Source organism: Hypomesus nipponensis, chromosome 2, assembly GCF_054491055.1.
Source record: "Hypomesus nipponensis isolate SF chromosome 2, ASM5449105v1, whole genome shotgun sequence".
In the NCBI taxonomy this organism is placed as follows: Eukaryota; Metazoa; Chordata; class Actinopteri; order Osmeriformes; family Osmeridae; genus Hypomesus; species Hypomesus nipponensis.
In genome coordinates, this window is record NC_140362.1 from 8,355,225 (window position 1) to 8,367,849 (window position 12,625).

The 12,625-nt window shown below is 41.6% G+C and overlaps 1 protein-coding gene across 1 annotated transcript in view; it reads left to right on the forward strand.

Moving 5' to 3' along the window:
- The first annotated feature begins 4,281 nt into the window (after nucleotides 1-4,281).
- Nucleotides 4,282-12,625, forward strand: part of LOC146300657 (CUB and sushi domain-containing protein 3-like) — a 238,536-nt gene continuing 230,192 nt past the window's right edge. The window contains exon 1 of the mRNA XM_084709773.1: nucleotides 4,282-4,459. Coding sequence (XP_084565899.1) covers nucleotides 4,282-4,459 — 178 coding nt within the window. The remainder of the gene's footprint in view (nucleotides 4,460-12,625) is intronic.

A 12,625-nucleotide genomic window follows, 5' to 3' on the forward strand; every position in this document is an offset into this window, starting at 1 on the left:
TGGAATGAGAAATGTGATACAAAATGTTTGAAAGGGGTGTATTTATGTAAATGTACACATTGCCTCAATATCTTTGTGTCAATAAATCAAATATCATTTTGACTGATGTTTTTCAAACCTTATTGGGTTCAAGATGACATCACTCTGAAGTACCATCAACAATTTCACGTTGAATTTGAGTAGTTTAAACTTTGCCTGAATCTAACAACTCTTACAACAGAAGAAACAGCGTACTTTTTTACACAGTAACTGAACATGACAATATAACACTGAGAATAGCTCAATGGACTGGGACAGTGACCTGCAAAGTATAAGGTTGCAGGTTTGAATCCAGCCGCAGTCTTTTAGCCTGTCTTAAATTTGAATATCTATTTAGTTAAACAGGTAGCCTGACGTTGTCATACTCATAATTCTAGTCAGAATATGAGTCTGAGAACTCTCCGTTGCGCTTTGACTACGGGGCGTGTTTCAAACGAGACTGGAAAACAAATGCCTCTTCGCTCAATTGGATAGACCTACAACCAATCAGAGCAACTTAATATGTTGTTTGTTCAAAACAAATTCAACTTAAGCGCTCTTTTGTGACGTGGGTGATTACGTTACTGTTGATCATCTGTCCATCATCGTAAAAAGCCCGCCCTGGCAATTTCATTGGTACGCCCAGATTCTGGTTTTCTGTAGTTGTTCCCCAATACAAGACCCTCCAGACCCAACTTCCCGACCAAATTTTTTTGTGGGCGGGGAGAAGTTGGGCTGGCAGCCAGGCTATTAAACAGGATGACATCATTATGAAATACCATGCGCAATTTCATGCAATTCCACTTTGAAATGTGAACCGCTTCTTAACCTTTGTCCCAAAGCTGACAAAAGCTAATTCTTTGTCCTTTTTACTCATACATTCTCAACAGTTGGTGTGTAGCAGAGAGGATAGAGAGTCTGCCTTGTAACCTTGTGCTCATGAGTTAGAATCCCCATTCAGACTATTGTAGTTGGCCCAATGTGAAGTAGTTTTGCTCTCTTGTTGTCCAACTCTTGACCTTCTACAATGTACATTTTTATAATATTTTGCCATTTTGCGGAGGAACCCGCATCGCTGCTTGCAGCTATATTTTCTTTTTGTTTTCAAGTGACTGTGGTAGGAAGATAGTAACTTGTATGTATTTCCCACCAAGTGACATGCTTATAGTAAACAACATGTATTTTTGTTGAATTAAAGGTCATATTTTATTCTAAATAGTAAGTATAGTAAAAAGAACTCAGGGCGTCCCAACCAGTGGTTTAGTTAATTTACATAAGGATACAGAAAATACAAAACAGCTGAAGCTACTTTTGGACAGGTGAAGGCTACAGCTCTAGCTTGTCAAGTAGCGTTAGCTCTATTGTAGAGTAGCAAGCTACTTTTGGACAGTTAGACTAGAGCTACAATAAACCAAGACGTTTTTCAAGAAAAGTAGCTATCATAATGACAGTTGGCTGTCATTGCCATATATATCTATGGTCATTGCCACTTGGCGTCATTGTTGTCCTGGTTACGGACTCAGACGCGCATGATCTCTAGTTACTGTTGCTACGTCGGACAAGCTCTAAATCGGATGCCTACACACTAGTGGTGTAGTGTCTTAACGGTGCGTTCACACTGCAGACTTTTTTACCGCTCTGCACCGCTGGCCTTCCCACAGTGCTCCACGCTCGGGGGCGTGTTAAAAAAGTTAATACAGAGTTGTAGTTCTCTAGTAAGGTCACTGTTGTAGTTTGTGTAAAACGGTGTAATGGACAAGTGCGCAGACTTGGGTTCATGTATCTACAATAGCGATCATTATTGATATATAGGTGCTCCTGTCTTGATCAAAATACAGCTTTTACACGACATTATGCAAGGAATCAGATACGCTGACGAGATGTTGCATGATCGTGTTAACTAGGCTATAGGCTACAGTACTGTACAGAACTTCAAATTAACATTCGCTCGGTTTTGGCCACTACACATTTACTGTATGGCTAGCGAGTGACTGCCAACCAGCATTTCAACGTTGAATGTCAATCGTGTGCCGGGTAAACTAGACTACTGTAGCTAGACTAGTGGTATGCGGCTAGCACAGAAGAAAGCTAAGTTACGTACTGTAGCTAGCTAAAGTGACGAGACTGAATTTAACACACCAGGGACATCACAACCTCGGCAACCCTGTGCCAGTTATACATGTTTTGTTAACGTCTCTTTAATCGTACAGAGGCGTATAAAACAAGACTGAGTGCGTAGACACACATACGATGAGTTGCTCTTCCATCTTGAACTTGTCAAACCTAGAAATGTTTACCATGACAAACAGTTGCTACGTTACAAGAAACAAGAAACCAACCCAATTGGCCAACGCTAGCGTTTTCACGCTCCTCATTTACATAAAGTTGAGAAAATCCAACTTTCGCCGCCCCGCTCGCCTTCCCACAATACCCTACGCGAGCGGCAACGCCCCGCTCACCTTCCCACAATGCCCTACGCGGGCGTCAACGCCTGGTTTCATTGAAAATGAATGGGAAGCCGACGCCCCGCTCTGCCCGCCCCGCTGCAGTGTGAACGCACCGTAAGGATACAGAAAATACAAAACAGCCGAAGCTACTTTTGGACAGGTGAAGGCTACAGCTATAGCAAGTCAAGTAGCGTTAGCTCTATTGTAGAGTAGCAAGCTACTTTTGGACAGTTATCTCTAGACTAGAGCTACAATAAACCAAGACGTTTTGCAAGAAAAGTAGCATAATGATATGCTACATTGCTACGTCGGACAAAGGTCAGGGAAGCTTTCCATTTCACTTGTTACAGTCCTAAAAATAACTCCAGGAGCATATGGATAAAATACACTTCCACTTAATGTTCTTTGCATTTGATCTGCTGTCTAACTGTAGCTAATTCATATTGCAGGTGTTGATTCCGGACGAACTGGTGGAGGACGAGGAGGAGGAGTAGGGAGAGGATGAGAAGGGGTTGACACAATTAAAATATAAGAAAATTAATTCAGGCTTTTAAAATGCATTTGAATAAAGTGTTTCTTTATACTGTAAATCGTGTTTTTTCTTCTACAAGCATACACATAATAGGTTACAATACACAATACTTAGCAGCAGCCTGTTATCCTTAAAGTTGAAGTTGAATTACCTTGTTGAGTTTAAGTGAACACATTCAGTTTAGTTGTGCACTATAGGCTAATGTGCATTTTATACTTTGCATACAAAAATATCCATTAAATGCATAAATGTGACAATAAGTTAAGGTTGAGAAATTGATTCTGCATTTGGTATGCGAAAGTTATCAGGATGTCGCAAGGGAACGTCCGCATGACGTCGCAGACAAACGTCCCCTGAACGTCCCCCAAATGTTATGAGGACGTTAGATGGACGTCCCGGGGACGTTCCCTTGCGACGTCCTGATAACATTCGGGGACGTTCAGGGGACGTCCTGGGGACGTCATTTTGTTAGCTGGGGTGCACGAGATTGGAGGGAATAGTATTAGCTTCAAATCATATTTTAAACATTACAAACATCAGGCTACATTTCATGCTAAATGGATAAAATCACTTAAAAAATGTTGATACTATGATGTTTGTGAGGATCGATCCTTTTATAACATCCGTATCAAAAGTATCAATACTTCAAGATAGATTCGCCCACCCCTACTGCAGATGGCATAAGAGACCTACGGGTTCAGCATTGGTTGCCATCATCTCATCTTTCAATTGCGAACGTGGATTCCATCAATATCAATATCCCACTCGTTAAATACCCAAAATTAGAGTGGTGTTGCCTTGTCGGCGATTTCTTTTTGCCAGTCAAGTCAGTAGCCTGTCCTACCCCCAATGTCCTTAAACCATAATTACCATTAGCTTATATGTGTTCCCTTTTTTATTTACAGTCATGTCATAGCCTTGTGTTGCATGCTGACAACTTGTCAGCTTATACACTTCATGATATGTCGCTGGCACATGCCTTGAATTATGCATTGCTTTGAATTACGTTGCTTTAGTTTACTGATCAATCAATAAGACTAGTCAAACGCACCTCTCCAATGGCAAGGAAAGGATAGGGTGAGATGGACGAAGAAATAGCAAGAACACGCCTGGGATAGTAGGCTACTTGATGCCCCTCTTGGAGAGATGGTTGAGTCCTCATCAAGGTTGCTTTTATTCTAAAATCACTGCTCACTTTCTAGCAGCGTTCTCACACCAGACTTAGCACCGAAGCTCGCTGTCTCGGGACAAGGAAGACTTACCACATACATTAATGTTCTAAATATGAAAGTAACCTATAGTGGCGGATACTACGCTGGATGTATTGATCTAAAGGAAATTGTTAACAGTAGATCCGTTAGATGTGGCAGGACAGACTTAGTTCAAGCTAAAACAATGAGGATTAGAACTGGAATTTTATTTTGGAACCTCATATTTTCGATGATGTTCACTTGTGTAAGAGGTACGTCATTGCAGTATTTCTTTATTTGATGCTGGTCCGAAATCGAAATAGATTGCTGCTTGCATTTATAAACGTGCGCAAAATGCAAGGGTTTTGTAGCTTCGGGGACGTATTTCTTAGCAGAGGCTCAATAGATATTCTTGCAGTACACTCATCCAAAATAACCTACATGAGCTGCTTTTCTTAGTAACATGTAAACAGTTACTGGCGAGATGGTACTGCAGTTTTGTTTTTCCTTTTGGTATATCACGAATGCTACAGTAGCCTAATTATATGTTTACAGCCTGTCCATTTACTGTAAGAATTCGTTTTTTCCCCCCCAAATGCAGCTGGGTCGTCTTTAAGAGTTTCATCAATTCCCATTTGAAAACAAATTTGTCCTGTCGTGTTTATAGGTCTGGCCAGTGCATGCAGGTGTTTGATTTTAATAGGTTTGCTAGTTAGTATTCCAGTGGCTTGCTTGTACTATTGGACTATCAATTTGTCTAAATAACAATATAACCTGTTAGTGAGGTCATATATTCTCCCTGCAGTTATTGAGTGCTTGGAAATAAATGGCTCTCAATGCATAATGTATGGCAATCTTTATAAATCTGAGACACCTTTCAATCTAACCGCATCATTCAGTTTTGGAAAATGCCTTGAACTAATTGTTGCACAAACACTAGCCACTGTGCAGTATTTACTACACACTTTAATATGCATGCTTACTGAAAACAACAGACCTTTATTGAAGGCTTCACTTGACATAATTTCATGACACTGTACAATATTAAGCATAATATTAGCAATAGAACATCCCTTTACCCAGCACAGGCCAATGTACAAGATTCATCATAGACACACTTAACTATGTCCTGATTCATGAGGGTGTCTGTGTTTCTTTGTGCTTGAGTTTTGGTGTCTTTAGCTTGTGCATAACTCATATGCATTTATTTTTATGTCTATCTAAGTAGGGATGGATGAAATGTGTTGCACTCGGTGAGTGTGGTGCTGCAGGGGCACAATGCTGTTTCATCACCACCCACATTGTGTCAATGTCAGACCTTGGGGGCACAGCCAATCCCGTCAGTTCAACTCCTTAATAGGCTCAAGGGGTGGGGCGTTTGGCCCTCTTTGCGAAAGAGAGCAAAGGCAACATGAAACAGCCTTCCACTGACTCTGCCAGTACACTGCCACCTCACTTGGGTAGATTTCACATACTGGTGATCAGGCCAGATCTCCCATGGATAGTGATGAAACAATAGCAAGGTTCAGGCCACCATTTTGACCAATATGATCACATATTGTCCCCGTCTCATTTCCCAACCTAAGTTCTGCTGTGTACCCAAGACACCCAAGGAGATCTGAACGGACTTGCACAGTTGTATCCAATATGTGCCAAATAGGTTTAGTTTGCTGTCTAATTCTCTGGTTAGAATTACCACAATGTTGTTCACAATGTTGCACTATGCTCATATTTGTGCGTGTACCAACACACATTTTCCTTTGGAATTGTACTACAGAAGGTACACTTTACACCTGGAAGACACCTGGAAGCAGAAAATGTAACTTGGTTATCAAAACAACTTTCCGTTGCATTACTTTACCAAAGTACAATTTCAGCTGTCAAATGGTAGGGCTTAGAAGGGTCTGGACTTGAGCCATCGAGCCTTGACACAGAGCAGAAGTTGGAGAGTGATCACTAAGAGGTAATTGGAGGTAATCAGGTCTGGTGGATGAGACCGTAATCTAGGGGGAATTCTAAGCATGATGAGGAAGACTGCGGGTGAATGTGATTATGTAAACCAGTGGTGTTGGGGCTAATCAGGATTACAATTTGTCTGTGTAATTATACTCTATCTGCAAGGGAATGGAGGGAATTATCCTGCCCCTCAGGTGCTTGATCTCAGTTGTGGCTCCCCAGCAGAGCACTCTCACAAACACAGCTCCCTTCTTTCAACCTATAGAGAGTCTGAACAAGCTAGGGCTGCGTTTCCCGAAAGCATCGTAAGCCTAAATTGATCGTAGAATCCATCGTAGGACGAATCTTAGTTTTACGGGCCGTTCCCAAAGACATCGTAGCTAGTCTCTTGAAAATTCTTAACTCTAGAAAGCGCATAGATTAGCCTACTTCTTACGAGCAAGTTTGGGAAACGCACGTAAGAAATATCAATGGTTTCATTTTTTGCTTGATCGTTGCTACAATCCATCGTTATGTGTGACATGTTGTTGTGTTGTATGATGTCACGCCTTTTTGTTGTTGTTGCTGTGTTGAGCTGTGTTGTGCTGGTTGGGTGTTTGGGTAGGCCACTGCTACCCTTCATGTGAGGTTTCCTGGGCAGATTAAGTTGCTGTGTCAGCAACAGTCTGACGTTTGGAGATATGATCTGATCTGTATAGTCCACTGTAAATGACTCTGGGCTGCCAGTATTCTTAGTCTGTGAAGATTTTTCAGTATTCAGAGGTCTCTCAATGGCTAGCTGATGATTCAGCGTGATAATGGGATTGGAAAGATAACCTGAGAGGGAAAATTGCAAACAACACCACAAGGCTATATTATGGGGAAAGCCATGGTAATGTTGACAGCAGACACAAAGGGGTGTGTTAGTAACAATACATTATGAGAGCTTGACTGTTTTATTAAAACACACAAATACACACAAGCACAAGACAAATTAAATACTTATGATATATACAGATAACAGCATATTCAATTAGTTGTCATATAGTTGGACTAGTGCACAGTGCCCCTGATGCAGTCGGTGATTAAGATGACAGTGAAACACACAAATACAGATTCCTTGAAGTATAGATAGTGCATAGTCTCTGTGATAAAATTGGTGGCACACACACACACAACATCCTGGAATTATAGATAGGGCATTGTGCCCATGATGGTGACACACAGATTTCTGGAATTAGAGATAGATTGTGCAGTGTCCGTGATGCAGCTGGTGATGACAGTTCTTCTCAGTGGTTTTGGTACCTGTTTTTCTCGGATCACAATTGAAATTCTCTGTCATATCTAAAATAGGGCCTACTTGTTCAACCTCCACATCTATTCTAGACAAATTGCCAATGCTGTATAGCCTACATTCATGCAAATAATTATGTAGCCTTCATTTGTCTGCTGTTATAAATTGCTTATGTTACGTTGATCAAAATGTACTATATTGGTTCTCTGTTAAATTGTCTTACCACCACAAACATCTAAACATTTAGTTCATAACAGATGCAATTGCATGCACAATAGTTGAACCAGTTGTCATAATTGTATACTTTTTTTTGTACATTTGCAATGTGCAGGCAGTTTTGTACGGAGCCCTAGACATGACATCCGAAAAGAAAAAAAGAAATCTTTCCCACGAAATGCTATTTTGGGGATAACGATGTTGCTTAACTATATTGCGGGTAGTGTGGGGCACATATACCCAGAGCATTCTAAAGGTGCAGTCATGGACAGAGCTGATTTGATTGTATTATATTTTAGGCTGGTGAATGACCGTGATAAAGTTGGTTTGAAGTTCGATATTCAACAGATATTCTGACGCTCAGTATTATGTTATTTTAACGGTGTTAGCACCGCTTCGACCGGCCGCTTAGCCAATGCTTTTGGCTGCCTAGACAACGCGTATGTTTAGGGACCATCAACAAATTACACGTTTCAAAAGTCAATAGCTTCTCAACCACGTGCACTAGGAGTGTCAAAATAATGTTAAACTGTTGAAGATGTATGCATTCATGCTGCACAGCCTTTATTTTGTTCATTTTCATCTCAAGTTATTAAAAATGTATTCTTTATTCAAAATAAACCTTAAAATGTCAATAGCTTTTAAGGTCATGTGACCTATAATCCTCAAATTCATTTCAGTGTTCACTGACTAGGCATACATGTTGCACAGCCTTTATTTAGTTCATTTTCACCACACACTTTTTTAGATTAATTTTTGAATATTTCAAACTTCAATAGCTTTTTGGTCATTTTACCTGTACATTTCAAAGCCATGTTTAACTGCTAAGAAGGTACATTTATACATGACCATTTGGAAGCTGAGACTTTCTCTTATCTAATCACAATTTGTGTCAATGACAGTGACATATCCAAACTCTTCTACTCCAAGGAAGTGGAGTCAGGTGTAAAACCCAAAGGCCAACTGTAAAATCAAATAGGCCTGGACCTGTAATCTGTCATACCGGGCAAATAACCGGCTGGCTGAGGCACCTTTTGGGCCGGTGTAAAATAAAAATGTAATAAAAAGAATAATAAATTACCCATTGACCGGCCCCTGAACCAGGGACGGCATTGGTTCTTTCTATATGCTAACACTGGGATATCCCAATCACTTCTCTTAACAGCAGTGGCGGAACTAGAGTTTTATACATGGGGTGTCCAAGGGGTGGCCAAGGCTACAGGGGGTCCAAAGAGTCCAGAGTCTTGGGTCACTGTTTTCATTAATATATACAGTATAATAGTCTCTATAAGTGCTGGAACATCCAAAGTATTTTTAGGAAAAAAAGCTCAAGCAGGGATTTATAATAGCATTTATGTGTTACAGAAATAACACAGTGAATAGTTTATTTACAAAAAAAGTGAATTTACACACCCTAAAAAACACAGCAATTTGACTTGACAGGTAGCAGAAATCAAGCAGAAATGGCCTGCCCAACAACATTACAAATTTACAGTATAATATTTATGTTCATATATATTATGTTAACTAATAGCAAAGAAACGTTTTGGAATTGGCAAATCAAGACAAAATCAAATCTGTGTGATAAGAAACCCTTTGGATGTATAATTTTAGAATGTTAGTGTACAAGCTAGTACACAGTGGAGGTATTATTTATTATACCTACTAACACAGATGTAAACACAATGTTACTGTTGGGAACCGATCTCTCGTCTATCTGATTACTGTAGTTTTCGGAAAATAAGCCACATGAATACAGAATGAGCATTTTGTGTTTGTAAATCGGAGTATATACCGCATTGGAATACAAGACGTACTTTGAAAGCAAACAACGTTACTGTTGCGCCGGTTAACGTTAAGCGGACCAATGCCCACAATTGATTATTACCATCTAACTAGACATCTAACTAGACAACTAGATTTGCCATCTAACTAGACAACATTCCCAATCAGGGTGAACACTCAAATTCTCTAAAGACCATAGCATTACACATTTCAAAACAGAACGAACACAACACTCCAAACAATGTTTAATTAACTAAGCTAATGCCTTTAACTTAGTAGATTTTCAGCTTTCCGCAGGGCATTCTGGGTACCAAGCGATCTTACAGCATTGTGTAACACACTTCGGTTGTGGATAGTATGTCCAGAAATTAAGCCAAGTCATTCATTTAGTGGCAGAATCCATTGTTATGTCTACACAACTATTTTAGATGTAGTATAAGTTTAGCTAGTTTGCAAATCCAAAAAGTTTGGACTCCGCCAGGGCTGCCTTATGTCACCGATTCTGTTCATTACCTATATGGACAGAATTTCTAGGCGTAGCCAGGGTGTTGAGGGGGTCCGGTTTGGTGACCTCAAGATCGGGTCTCTGCTTTTTGCAGATGATGTGGTCCTGTTGGCTTCATCGGGCCGCGACCTTCAGCTCTCACTGGAGCGGTTCGCAACCGAATGTGAAGTGGCTGGGATGCGAATCAGCACCTCCAAATCTGAGGCCATGGGAGGAGATCCTGAACCAAGCGGAGGAGTTCAAGTATCTCGGGGTCTTGTTCACGAGCGAGGGAAGAATGGAGCGCGAGGTCGACAGGCGGATCGGTGCGGCGTCCGCAGTGATGCGGGCTCTGCATCGGTCCGTCGTGGTGAAGAAGGAGCTGAGTCGAAAGGCGAAGTTCTCTATTTATCAGTCGATCTACGTTCCTACCCTCACCTATGGTCACGAACTATGGGTAGTGACCGAAAGAACGAGATCGCGAATACAAGCGGCCGAAATGAGCTTTCTCCGCAGGGTGTCAGGGCTCTCCCTTAGAGATAGGGTGAGAAAAGCTTGGTCATCCGGGAGGGGCTCAGAGTAGAACCGCTGCTCCTCCGCGTCGAGAGGAGCCAGCTGAAGTGGCTCGGGCATCTGATTAGGATGCCTCCTGGACGCCTCCCTGGTGAGGTGTTCCGGGCACGTCCCACTGGGAAGAGGCCCCGGGGAAGACCCAGGACACGCTGGAGGGACTATGTCTCTCGGCTGGCCTGGGAACGCCTCGGGGTCCCCCAGGAAGAGCTGGTGGAAGTGGCCGGGGAGAGGGAAGTCTGGGCCTCCCTGCTTAGGTCGCTGCCCCCGCGACCCGATCCCTGGACAAGCGGCAGATGATGGATGGATGGATAGTTTGCAAATCCTGAGGATAGCCTACTATAGAAGACCTTTCTATGTGATAACTGTGAAAGAAAATTCTTGCTGGACTGTGTAGATTGAACATAGTCGAAGATGGCGGTTGCAATTTAATTTATTAAGACTATACGATTACATGTTTAAACAAAGCTTTGTTGATCAGTCATTAACGAAGGAGGTGTCATCCACACAGATCGTTCGTAAGAGTGATAGAGACTATCACACATGCTCAACCTTATATAAACTTTAGATCAATGGCATTCTGTAAGGTCAATCAATCAATATAGCAAACTCTGTGATTGGCTCACTCAACTTAGTGACAGCTTGAAACAAGACATCCTCACCAAGAGTCCCAAGGTTCTTTGTTGTCACAGCTCTCTCCAGAGCAGTAGATAATAAAGCCACAGGGGTTGACCAGTCAAATGGTCGACTGTCCTTTGTGTGACCATCTTCAAACAAGAACTTAATTAACATCACCTATGAAACAGGAAGAGTCAGGGCAGCTTGATCCATTTATCTATCTCATCAAAGGTGACCAGAACAATACAACCAAACCCACATTGTCCTTAGACCAACTGTCTCTTCCCCCCCAAGTGACAAGAACTCTCAGGTCACCCAGACTTCCTGTCTCTTACCAATGAACATAGAAGATTATAGATTTCATACACACACATATATGCATATGACCAAAATTTCTACAACATAACGGACAAGGGTATTTTGTCCCTCGGGAGTTGCCATAGACTTGATGCTGAAAGCATATGTGAAATCAGTGAGGGCTGTTTGAAGAGCGATGTCAAGAAGAGCAGTGGTAAAACACAAGTTATGAAAAGAGACCGTGTTTGTGTCTTATTGTCCAAAAGATCATATACAATTAGATCTAAAACGAACTTACAAAGAGCTTGGTTACACTACCAAAGTTGAATTAGTAATGTTAGCAATGCTAGCGTTATTTAGCTGGAGCTAGCTAGCCTATAACATTTCACTGGGTCTACTAGCCATTCGCCTACTTTAGCAAGTCACTGTATACCCTACTGACTGTCTCAGTTTGTCTGTTATTGGAGTCGAACTTCTAACATTAACTTACACAGCTCGGCAAATGAACATTCGTAAAAAAAAATCTGGAAACCTAAACCCAATCCAAACCTTAAAACTTACTTCAAATATTATGCCTTTGTCAATCGCGAAAAGAGCTTGTGGAGCTGTGGAAATACTCTCTATTCTGCTGGCTGTTCTTCTTATTCTTCTGTATCTGGCAACAAACTTCTCTCTTCGATTTGAATAATGCACCGCAACGCAGCAAAATAAATGCCTCTCTCTAATGAGGTCAAATTAGATGTCAATCAGCATCAAATTTCCAATTGCAAATACAATTTTGGGGTGGCCAATCGGATGTCAGGGGTGTCCAGTGCCACCCTTGACACCCCTCTGGCTCCGCTACTGCTTAACAGGCTCCACCCCTCTCCCACTGTTTCTTGTGTCAGATGCAGTGGCTCAGAGTCCGACCGATTGTCGTGGGCCGGTCTGAGAAAAAACGGCAGGGCAATTTTGTCCCAGTCTAAAGCTACACACTACTGTAAAAGAATGTCCCTATACCTGCATGTATCTGCAGTTTGCACACTTAAGACATGCAGAGCCATGTATGTGTTCAGGAGAAAACAATAGCCCATAATCACAACAAAAAAAGCATAACCATCAAAGTGCTGAGATTAGGAGAAGTCACTCGTGTAAAAAAGGAAAGAAAATGTCGGTATGCGAGCTTCCCGAGAAGAGGTAAAACTGCCAGATCGATCCACAAAGGTGTGAGCAACTACAACTATCAGCAGCTCAGGAAGA